The 11,754-nt window shown below is 37.5% G+C and overlaps 1 protein-coding gene across 2 annotated transcripts in view; it reads left to right on the forward strand.

The window, feature by feature from the left end:
* Window positions 1-11,754, forward strand: part of rps6kc1 (ribosomal protein S6 kinase polypeptide 1) — a 29,117-nt gene that overhangs the window by 13,082 nt on the left and 4,281 nt on the right. Inside the window, exons 10-16 of one of the 2 annotated variants that reach the window (XM_016462799.1) lie at window positions 1,334-1,381; window positions 3,752-3,884; window positions 3,966-5,195; window positions 8,150-8,239; window positions 9,493-9,575; window positions 9,755-9,850; window positions 10,222-10,265. In XM_016462799.1, coding sequence (XP_016318285.1) covers window positions 1,334-1,381; window positions 3,752-3,884; window positions 3,966-5,195; window positions 8,150-8,239; window positions 9,493-9,575; window positions 9,755-9,850; window positions 10,222-10,251 — 1,710 coding nt within the window. In that variant the 3' untranslated portion in view covers window positions 10,252-10,265. Of the gene's footprint in view, window positions 1-1,333; window positions 1,382-3,751; window positions 3,885-3,965; window positions 5,196-8,149; window positions 8,240-9,492; window positions 9,576-9,754; window positions 9,851-10,221; window positions 10,266-11,754 lie in introns of those variants that run through there. The other variant, XM_016462798.1, reaches the window with a different exon arrangement.

The following is an 11,754-nucleotide window of genomic DNA, read 5'->3' on the forward strand; positions in this document are numbered from 1 at the left end:
ACGGAGAACATCAGATAGCCAAGGGGCAGAAGAGGTGGTACGAGCTGGCCTGGAAGACAAGGGGCAGACAGTGTCTAAACAAGACGTAAGAGTGGAGCAGAAAGTATCAGTAGCACTGTTAACATCAAGAGATGCTTACTGTTTAGGGGGAGGAAGCGAAGATAAAACCATAGCAGATAGCTGGGAGGGTGAGAGTGAGCGTAGGCTACGTCGAAAGATGACATGTGGAGGGGTATGTGTTGTGTCAGGAACCATGTTTAGGTTAAGAGTGAGGAGGAAGTGATCCGAGGTGTGCAGTGGAGTAACCAATACATGATCAGTGGAGCAGTGTCATGTGTAAATAAGGTCCAGTGGGTTGCCTGATTTGTGAGTAGGCAACTTCTTTTGTCTCTTGAGATAAAAAGAGGCAAGCAGAGTGTGGAAGTCTGCAGCCTGAGGTTTATCTAGGTGGATGTTGAAGTCTCCCAGCAAGATGGTAAAGGATTAAATTTCCAATCATTAGAGATAAGCAGACCAGTACCTCCACCTCTTCCAGTCAGACGGGGGGAGTGGGAAAAAGATAAATTATTGGAGAGTGCTGCAGGAGTAGCATTGTCCTCTGGTTTGATCCACGTCTCTGTCAGGGCCATGAGGTTTAGTCTTGAGTGACTAGAAATAGATGTAATGAAATGTGCTTCGTTTACTGCAGACTGACAATTCCAGAGACCAATAGAAACAGAAAGTAGTGTATTAGCAGACATTTTTTACGTTTACATTTTGTCATTTAGCAGACACTTTGTCCAAAAGCGACTTAATAATGAGGTTAACAGAAGCAATCAAAACTAACAAAAGAGCAATAATATGTAAGTGCTGTGACGAGTCTCGGTTAGCCTAACCTTTGGAACCTGTGGAATAATGTGCACTGATGAACCATTCACAGTTAGAATAGTGACATGTATTATTATAGTAAATAAAGTATTTTTTTTTTATTTCGAGAGTGAATTTGTTTAGAGTTCTCACCTCCTGAATGTCCTCTGGGTTCTTCCGTGAAATAATCTGTGGAGAAACAGAATAATATGACCATCACTACTACATAGGCAAATGTCCTCTGTCTACATTATGAACAAAAATTCTGGTTTAGTCAGCTCTTTATTGTGTGCATGTATAAGAGAAAAATAAGGAAGAGAATTCAAAAACTGAACTGAATCAACACTGAACCGATTCAGTGACAATCTGTATAACTTCCTAGATGAAAGGATGGTTAGAGCACTGAATTATACAACACTTTTCTAAGAAAGTATTTGTTTTTAAACCTTGTCTGATGCCTTTGTTTATATGTGTAATTCATGTGCAGGTACTGTTGGTGATGGATAGAAGAACACAGGAAATATTTATTTTGAAAGTAAGTGGTCCATTTACAGTTAATAACACCTAATAATTTAACAGGAATGGCTCACAGATATGCTGTGCTTCTGTTTAAATTGACTGTTTATTTACTATTTACAAGTAATAGTTGTAAAATCCCCTGCATTATATTCTTTACCAAACTGTCATTAAAGTTTTGTTGCCCTTAAAATTACAATTTCTAATTACAATTAAATTTTCTTTGTATTTGGGATTTTGTATTTAATGTGGGGGGAAAAGACAACATTAGAAGAGATTTAACATTACAGTAAAGAGTTAACATTACAGTAAAGTGCAGGCATAAACTGCAAATTATTATTATTTTATTTACTATTTATTAACAATTACAGAATCATGAAAAATATTATCACAGTTGTTTTAAGTGAACTTACAAAAATGTTGACCAATTACAATAAATTACAAAATACAATAAAAAAAAAATATATATAATAAAAATAATTACAAGAAATGTCACATTTATCTCTTTCTTTATTATATTGGGTTTAGTGATTTGTTTTTTTTCTATTTACACACTTACACCTCTGTTTCTTTTTGGTCTTAGGGTAATTTTTTGTGGGTATTTAAAGTCGGTTCCCCTCAAATTGACACAGGTGTTGTGGCAGAATAGTTTGTCTAGCTCATTACATTAAAATTAAAAGTTCCACAAAGTTTGACAGCCAGAAAGGTTTTTTTTTTAACAGTATTATAGCATGTCCCTTTAAAAAAGCAAGGACTTGTGCACACAAAACATTTAAACAGTGATTAATCATTGAGGGAGCTACACACCATAAGAACCAAGAGAAAAAAAGCATCAACCTTTTCTAATGACAAAACAAGACATGGCCAGATGACACATACAGTAGAATACTGATTAAAATATTTTATTTTGTTTATGAAACAATTATACATTTTACTACCCAGGAAATATTTAGCAGGCTAAATATCTGGACCTGTCCGCGATTTAGAGTCAAATGTATTTTGACTGGAAATGACATTGGCGACAACCTACAGCCAATGAGAGAGCAAGACACGGGGCTAGTGAATTTCAGAGGGAAGACCCGTAGGCTTACGTCATTCCCTGCATCACTTCTTCCGTATGTGTATTGTACACGAGAGTTGTCGGGGATTCTCCCCAGTTAATCCTGTAATGTGCAAACCGCAGCAACTTCATGATACCTGAAACAGTTGTGTAGAGTGAAAGGAACAGCAAGCCGACGACATTGAATAATGTGTATTGTATACTGGCATTGGAGAGACATGCAAAATGTGCAGAGCAGTGGGTCCCCAGGAGCAGGATTGAAAACCTCCACATACTGTTTACCTAATTTTATGAGAATTGTTCACAAGGTGGCACTATACAGATACTCTACATTATTGTTGATTAACAAATCCCATTGGAAGCAGTAGTCCCATAAAGGCCTTGTTCAGACTGTCATCAAAAATCTGAGTTTTTTTTATGTTATCCAGATGGGTTTTTGAAAGTCTGGACAGCAAAAAAATACATAAAATAAAAAAAGTATGAAATCATTATTATTTTCAAATCTGACTCAAACCACATATGTGACCCTGGACCACAAAACCAGTCATAAGGGTCACTTTTTCCAAACTGAGATTTATACACCATCTGAAAGCTGAGTAAATAAGCTTTCCATTGATGTATGGTTTGTTAGGATAGGACAATATTTGGCCGAGATACAACTATTTGAAAATCTGGAATCTGAGGGTGCAAAAAATCTAAATATTGAGAAAATCGCCTTTACAGTTGTCCAAATGAAGTTCTTAGCAATGCATATTACTAATCAAAAATTAAGTTTTAATATAGTTACGGTAGGAAATTTACAAAATATCTTCATGGAACATGATCTTTACTTAATATCCTAAGGATTTTTGGCATAAAAGAAAAATCTATAATTTTGACCCATACAATGTATTTTTGGCTATTGCTACAAATATACCTGTGCTACTTAAGACTGGTTTTGTGCTCCAGGGTCACATATGGAAGTGGTTTGAATTGCAATTCCAATAGGATTTTTACAGATGCATCTCAGTGTGGGCGCTCTGGCTGCTCAATTCAGACCTCAAATTGTAGCTTGCATCACTCTTAATGCGACACGCAATGAAAACGTCAAAACCGGTCATGGAAATGGCAGAAGTATTCATACAGTAAAATGTAATTTTAAAAATGTGAAAACTTGACATACACAGCAATCAGATTACACATATGATATTTGCAGTATAGACAGCTCTGTTCATTATAACAGGATCAGACTGAAAGATAAACAATTTAATACCACTTCAAGGTTTGTATGAATATTTTTGGACTGCAGGCCCCTGATTTTATACTGATATGACTTCTGTGTGTGTGCAGGGTTTAAGGAAAAGCAGTGCGTGTGGACGTGTTAAGAAGACTATTGTGCCTCGTTCCGTGCCAAACATGGTACAACTGGAGAAATACATCATCTCAGAGGACTCCATCTTTCTTTTACTGCACTATGCAGAGGGTGAGTTGTTTTCATTGTTTTTGCTTTTTGCCTAACTGTGTAAACAAGATGTTGAGTAGTACTTCCTCTTTGTCTCCTCAGGTGGTAAATTGTGGTCTCATATCTGCAAGTATCTGCGTGAGAACAGTCCGGAAGAAAGCTTCAACATAACTTTCATCCAGAAAGCTCACTCTACAGCGGTCCATTCAACCCTGAACCCTGTGCACACCGGTTCCAGCAGTGTGGATTCTCGGGGCCTAAGCCTCGGGGAGGATCCCTCAGCAGCGCAACTGCCAGACTCTGGTGCCACCTCTGAAGAGGAGTGCACCAACAGCTACTTAACGCTGTGCACTGAGTATGAGCAGGAGAAGCTGGAGCCAGATGAGGACCGCAGCTCCCTCGCTCCTGTGTTAACACAGAAACATACATGCTCAGTGTTGAACACCGATAGTCTGTGCTCTCCGATATCGATGCAGGAGCTGTGCTTCTTCACTGAGGAAGAGCAACTAGCCGGCTTTGTGGACCAATGCACACATTCTCCTGACCATCCGGACCAATCACCGCCAATGGAGCTCTTCCAGAGTGACAGGCAAGAAGCCTGCAAGCCAACGTTTGTACCCTCAGATGATGGTTCAGAGCTCACAGAGGAGCCAGTGGAGATGATACAGGAAGTGTCGGATCTCTGGAGGTCCGACAGTGATCAATGCTCGAACGATCTGGTGCCGGTGATTTCCTTTAAAGAGGCTGTACTGGAGGATGCCACTGTCAGCTGTACTGTTGAGGGACAACCGCCTGATCTGTTGGTCAATCTGCCAGTGCTTGAAGATGGCACAGTGGACACGCAGGATGAAGAGCTTATTACTGGAGACATTGCTTTTGCTGCAGTGGCCAAAACCTCTCCTACATTTGGCAGGCCAGATGTTCTACAGAGAGGAGAGAAAGAGGAGTTGGACCAGTCTGTTGATGTGGCCACCTTTCCTCTTCTACACAGACCATCAAAGACATTTTTTAGAACAGACTCATTGACTCTGTCTTCCCCTGAGCTCTCTGGCACACTGGACGCAGCTGTTCCCAGAGCTCAGATGGACTTTGTTGAACATGAAGAAGTGGGCTTGAGGTCCAAAGGCACTATAGGAGAACAGGAGGATGAGGAAGTGTCGAAGTTGTTTCAAGAGCTGGATAAGTTGGCCGCAGTTTCATTAGACACACGCATCCCAGAGGCTCTAGTGAGGAACTGGGCTGCTGACATGGTTATGGCTCTGGATTCTCTGCATCAGGAAGGCATTATATGCCGAGACCTGAACCCCAGCAACATACTGCTAAACCATGCAGGTGAATCAATCAATCTTACTTCATTACACTATTCAAGACCCCTGTTACTTCATATTGGCTTATGTGTTAGAATACTAGTTGATATCAATTTTAAAATGTACAGTCTAGTGCTAGTTAGGTTAGTAGCTAGTTGGGTTATTTGGCAAACCAGCCTGGTTAAATATTGGACAGAACATTTTGACCCAGCTGGTTGGGTTAAATGTTTGGCCCAACATGCTGTGTTGTTTTATTTAACTCAACTATTGTTTAAAAATTACTTTATTGCTGGTTTAAAATGGGTTGGAAATTCGAAATCACACACAGAATTATTAGAGGTAACAATAATAATCAAAAGGTGAACATTTATTAATAAGCAAGAACACCCATGGACAAAAAATATAAAACAAATTGATTTTTTTTTTTGGATGAATACAGCATATTTTACAATATTACATACATTTAAACTCATTTAACAAGCATTTTAGAAACGGGAAACATTTAAAAGCAACATTTTAATTCAAGTGAATTCAACTGTTCTCTGTTATCCGGTGAATCGCCGAAATCTGAGCTGGGCTGCCACCTCGCATTTCATTCGCACCTCTCAGTTAATCAGACCATGTACGAAACAAATAATTATGCAAGTCACTAAACAATGATGACAGCTGTATAGCTGTGAAACTCTATGGCATCATCATATCCAGTGACCTTCTGTAACTGAAGTCTGGACAAAAATATTTCAAACTTGGAAGGTTTGGGTGTGTAATGTTGTTGTTTTCATGTTTATTAATGTTTGTTCATGTAATGTAGAGATTACCAAATATTGTTGTTTTGCCAAACACCTTAAAATAAAATAGTTCAGTTAATATTTAAATAATTTAACGTTTACGGTTCTCTGATATTGGTTAAGGCATTGACATGCAGGTAAAAAAATATATAGATATTTCTATTTTTAGTGTTCAAGGGATTCAATTATTTTTATTTTACATTTCAATTATTTAATTTACTTATTAGATTTTTTTATTAATTCACAGTCCCACTGCAGTTCTTGCATTAAGCTCAGTTTGGAAAACCCTGGTGTGATGTAATGTGTAATGCATTTTATGATGTTGATGTAAAAACAAAATGGAATATACTGTATTTTCTTTCTCTTTGCTTTTTTATATCAATATAGTATGTTTAATGGTAAGTTTGTAACAAGTTAGATAAAGTAATCTTAAAAATAGTCAGAATATATTACCCAAAATGAGTAACCTAGATTACTTTACTAACAACCGCTTTCATTGTGTAATCTGTAATCAGTAACCGACTACAACTTGTATGTAATCTACCTAGCACTGCCAATGAATACAGAAAACCAACCAATTCCATTGGGTTCATTGGGTGTGTATATACAGTATACTGTACATTATATATTATATATAGTGTACAGTACTCTGCATAAATGAGTACACAGATGGCAAAATAAAGATGTAAAATAAGTAACTTACAAGAGTAAATAACAAACATGAGGTATTCTAGTACTTTAAGGGGTGGTTCATTGCGATTTCACTTTTTTAACGTTAGTTAGTGTGTAATGTTGCTGTTTGAGCATAAACAATATCTGCAAAGTTACGAAGCTGAAAGTTCAATGCAAATGGAGATATCGTCTTTTAAAATTCTGGCAGTTTAATGCCTACAAAAACGGCTGGTAGGGACTACAACAAGTTACTTCCCTGGTTCGTGACATCACAAACCCAGATAAACCCCGCCCTCGGGAAAAGGCAGCAAAGGGGGCGATGCCATGCTGCGCTGCTTTAGAGAAGAGGAAGAGAAAACTAGAGGTGCACGTAAAAATCTGTTCATATATGAATCGTGATTCTGTCTTCTAATGATTCTAATGGATTCACAAGTTTCAAAATCAATGTTCTAAAGCAGCGGTTCTTAATACGGTTCCTCGCGTCGCCCTGCTCTGCACACGCTCTGCATCTTTCTCTCTCTCGCTCTCTCTCTCTCATTCAGCTCAGCAATGAACTGTTACAATTATACACTTATTTTCACATAGCTATGAGAAGCGTTATACATGGACGTGTGTGCGGTTGCCGAACTGTATTAAAGCTTTAATCAGAATAAAACCGTATATTAAAAGCTAACAGAAGCAGTAGCATTTACAAACCACAGCGTATCCTAGCTTGCTAACCAATCAGAGCCCATCGCCTATTTCTGAGGGAGGGGCTTTATAAAAGAAGGAAAAATCAGCCCGTTTCTCAGAGAAGGGACAAAGAGGTGTGGAATAAAGGTAAATTATGTGAAAAATAATGCGTTTTTTTAAAAACGAAGCGTTAACACATGTTAGACTGCACCCCATAAACACAATCAAGCCTAGAAAAAAACCAGTGAACCACCCCTTTAATATATCCTCCGTGACTAAGTATTCTATTCTGACCCTTCTTGACACTGAGTGTACAAGTTCATGACACATTGTCACATCGGTCCTGTTTAACTTCTGGAAGATGACCTCCCTGATCTTTAATAGAGAGTGTTGCTCAACTTGTCTCTACCAAACAATCCACAGGTGTTCAAGTATTTTAAGGATCTGTGAAATGGAAAAAAAAAAGTGGCCAAAAATGCATGGATTGAGCAGAGGCTAGCATCTTCTGTTTCAAGTTTTTGTGCTACATCACACATTAGTGTGTGACTTTATGACACTATTGATAAAGCACAACCCCCTCACACCTTCAGCACTCATACATTATATTATGATAATAACTATTATTTTAATATTACTTTATAATCATTATTTTTTTTTTAATTGCCTTACATCTTAAATGTGTGTAAACATCATATATCATTCATGAAATCATTTTATGGGGTCTTGAATTAGAACTAAAGAGGCTAGCACACACTACATAATAACTTTATTAATTTAAGGCTGTGGTAAAAATTTGATCAGAGTTTTATTGACACCCTAACTCTCTCTATTTCTCTCTCTCTCTCAGGCCGTGTGCAGCTCACCTATTTTTGTAGCTGGAGTGATGTAGAGGAGTCATGTGACCCTATCGCCATCTCCAAGATGTACTGTGCACCAGGTCAGCTTGTCTTAGTCTTATAGGCACAGTCTGTGCTGTATTTGTACGCTTTCATTAAATGCACTGTATTTTATTTATTTATTTTTTGTTTGAGCTCACTATCCACAGACTCGGACTTAAAGAGGAAAGAATACAAGTTTCAGGGTTTTTCTTAAGAGTACAGGCAGATTTTTCCTGGATTTACAATTGTTGGGGGAGGGTGCAGGAAGAGAGGTGAGGACTCAATAGTCCATTTTAATGCAGTAGGCATTTTACTTGCAACAATAAAGAAACCTAACTAAATCTAGCTCAAGGGGGAAAAGCACAGTCCAGGGCCAGAGAGAAATTTGTCAGAATCTTGACTGGGCTTGAGCAACAGAACTGACTGGAACCAACAATCAAACAGAACACCAAATATTAGTAACCAAACCGTATTGAGTATATATAAATTTGTTTTGGTATGGGCGCAATTATCAAATGGGAAATGGCCATTCTTTATAATAAATCATTATAATAAATCAAACTGATTATATTTGGAAGTAGAGCTGGGCGATAAAACAATCATGATAATTATCACAATATACTGTTGATCAGAAGGCTTTTAAATCTACAAAGCACCGTCATTTACCATGGATTTACTATAGTAACACTAAATGAAACGAGGTGTTGTGGCAGCAATGTGAGATTCTTTTGAAATGTTCTTATATTATTAATGTAGACATGTATTAAATGTATTAAAGGAGTAATGCAATATAATTATTAATGCCTAGAAACCATATAGTTAAATTTTTACCATGCTATTGAGGTGCTACAGTATATGTGAGGTTTTACCTGTGGTTATCATGATCTAAATGTGTGCTGCTATGAAAGATCAGTGGTTTATTTTAATAAAACCTGGTCAGAATAATTAAATTTAACCATTTAAAAATGAGGTTGTTACAATTTTTTCAGATGTTTTACAGATGTTGTAGTGTTGATTTTGCTAATTATTTTGTACACACTTTCTTTACAGTTGATGAAGAGTAGCAATAAAGCTACTATATTACTCGTTTATTGCTGATGAGTTGACATTCTTGTAGGACAGAGCATTTCCCATCCTACTCTGGTGCAGCATGTATTTAAAGCATAGAAAAATCTGTTACACACTTACTTTGCTCTTCATTTTGGCGCAAAAGCTTCTTGTCTTTGCGACTAAGTGAAAGAAGAGTGAAACAATAAATTGTCCAACAAGTGAGACACTCTGATGATACATTTTTTTTCTCTCTGTCATTTAGAAGTGGGCGGAATCTGCGAAGAGACATTAGCGTGTGATTGGTGGAGTTTGGGAGCCCTTTTATTTGAGCTCATAGTAGGAAAGGTGAGAGTATTTCATCAACAGATGCATTATTCTCAGTGAATCATTTTAAAATGTATTTATATATTGATTTCAGTGTGGCAAATTATAATGAAGGGGTTTTGTGATTTCTGTGTATCTCTGCTTAAATACAAAATACTTAAATTTGTTGTTCATGTACAATTTGGTGTATGTGCGTTTAGACTCTATATCGGTGTCATCCTGCTGGCATTGGAAGACACTCATCCCTGAACATCCCAGAGTTTGTGTCGGAGGAAGCACGCTCTCTGCTGGAACAGGTATGTATTACAATTGTGAAAAATGAATATATGTCACAGAGCGAACAGAAGTGAGGGGACACGGTGACCAAAGTGTCTGGGCCAGGCTTCCTCTCCCTTTCTGAGGCCAGTTTATCATAGGGATATGCATAACCTGTTAATGATTTGCACCCTACTCTGTTTAAATGGTAACATACCTCACTTGTTTGCATTTACTGTAATAGACTGTTCTTTCTAGTTGGATGTTTGAAGGCAGCTCCCTGTAATTCTTAAAGGGGTCAGGAACTAAAAAAATCTAAAGCCGCTTTTCCAACGTCGGACCGAAGTGCTTAACTGTTCCATTCTGGGCCAGTCAACATGATCAAATATTTCTGTTTATTTTACTCAAATAGCACACTTGGCCAGCTACAGAGAGAAACTAGTAGCCAGACAACAGGCAAGTGAACAAAGTGCATTCTCCGGGCCGAGAACGGTTCCTAATTGTGCTGAGCTGAGCTCAAGTGGAATCATAACTGGAACTGTTCCTTATCCTTCATAGAACCTTTTGGCCCAATGGTGGAAACGGCTTAATGTTCCCTGATCTTCTGACATATAAGAGCTCATTGCACTATTAAAACATACTGTATGTTTCAGAAATCAAACTTCCTTGTTACTTCAAAAACAGCTTTTATTGAAACCAAGCTGCCAAAAGAACTTCTTTAAGTCTCTTTATTACGTAGCAGAGATGAATACATCAGCACAAGACAGCCTACACAGACAGATATGAATGTCAACTTCATCTTTGTCATTTTGGCCCATCCACTGGTGTGTTAGTGAAGTGATATGGACAGACTGAGAGATGCTAGGATCACTGGACTGAAAATAACATTACCTTCCAAAGGATCCTAGTTTTAGGAAAAAGGGTGTTTATTTTCAACAATGTTGATGACTCAGTAGAGCATTATTTGTTGTTCAGTACATTTCATTGTGGATTCTTTGGTAAACCAACACAATTTGATGCAGGCTTTGCAATCAGACTTTTACAGAAAGATATGAACCCGACAGTAGTGCTGTGATATGGAAGAATTATTGTGCAGTCTGACTTTTTCTTTCCATGACATGAAAAAATACTATAGTAATTTATAGTAAATACTAGGGATGTGCATCTCCATAACTGAGGCAGATGCGATACGCATCTCGATGCATAGCCAACGATACGATACATTGAAGATACTTATGAAGTAGCTAGCGATGCGATGCGATGCGATACGATTCACCCCTATTACGATGCAGTGCGATACGATTTCGATTCGATCCGATTCAACACAATGCGATTCGATGCAATGGATTTAAATTAATCAAATTAAATAAATCAATGGAAATTAAAACTACATTTTAACTGCTATAAGAAACACACATTAAGTAGTAATTAAGTAGTAAGCTTAGTAATTAGGACTGTATTAGCTTACATTTTATTTACCCATTACAATAGTCCCTTTACAGTTACTGCTATCATTAGAATACACCTATATGTAGTTTTAAAATTCTACAAAAGGCACATTTAATGTCCAACAACAAATATTTTAGCAAAATGCATATATGACTCAGAATTATTGTGCTCCGTCTGTTTAGCGTGCATGTGCGCAGCAGCGCTCGTTCACTCGCGTATGCCTCGCCCACTCCTGACAGCAAGCAAGATATATTTGCATGACTTAATAAAAATATACTCGTGACCAGTGGTGGAAAGAGTACTGACAAAATATACTCAAGTAAAAGTACCATTACCTTCCAAAAAATGTAGTGCGAGTAGAGTAAAAGTACTTGTCCAAAAAAACTACTTGAGTAAGAGTAAAAGAGTAGAATACTCATGAATATTGAGTAGTGAGTACTGAGCTGTGGATTCTACCCCCTCATAATAAACGCTGTACACCGCAATTGATACATTT

Source organism: Sinocyclocheilus anshuiensis, unplaced genomic scaffold (genome assembly GCF_001515605.1).
Source record: "Sinocyclocheilus anshuiensis isolate Anshui unplaced genomic scaffold, SAMN03320099.WGS_v1.1 scaffold937, whole genome shotgun sequence".
Classification (NCBI taxonomy): domain Eukaryota; kingdom Metazoa; phylum Chordata; class Actinopteri; order Cypriniformes; family Cyprinidae; genus Sinocyclocheilus; species Sinocyclocheilus anshuiensis.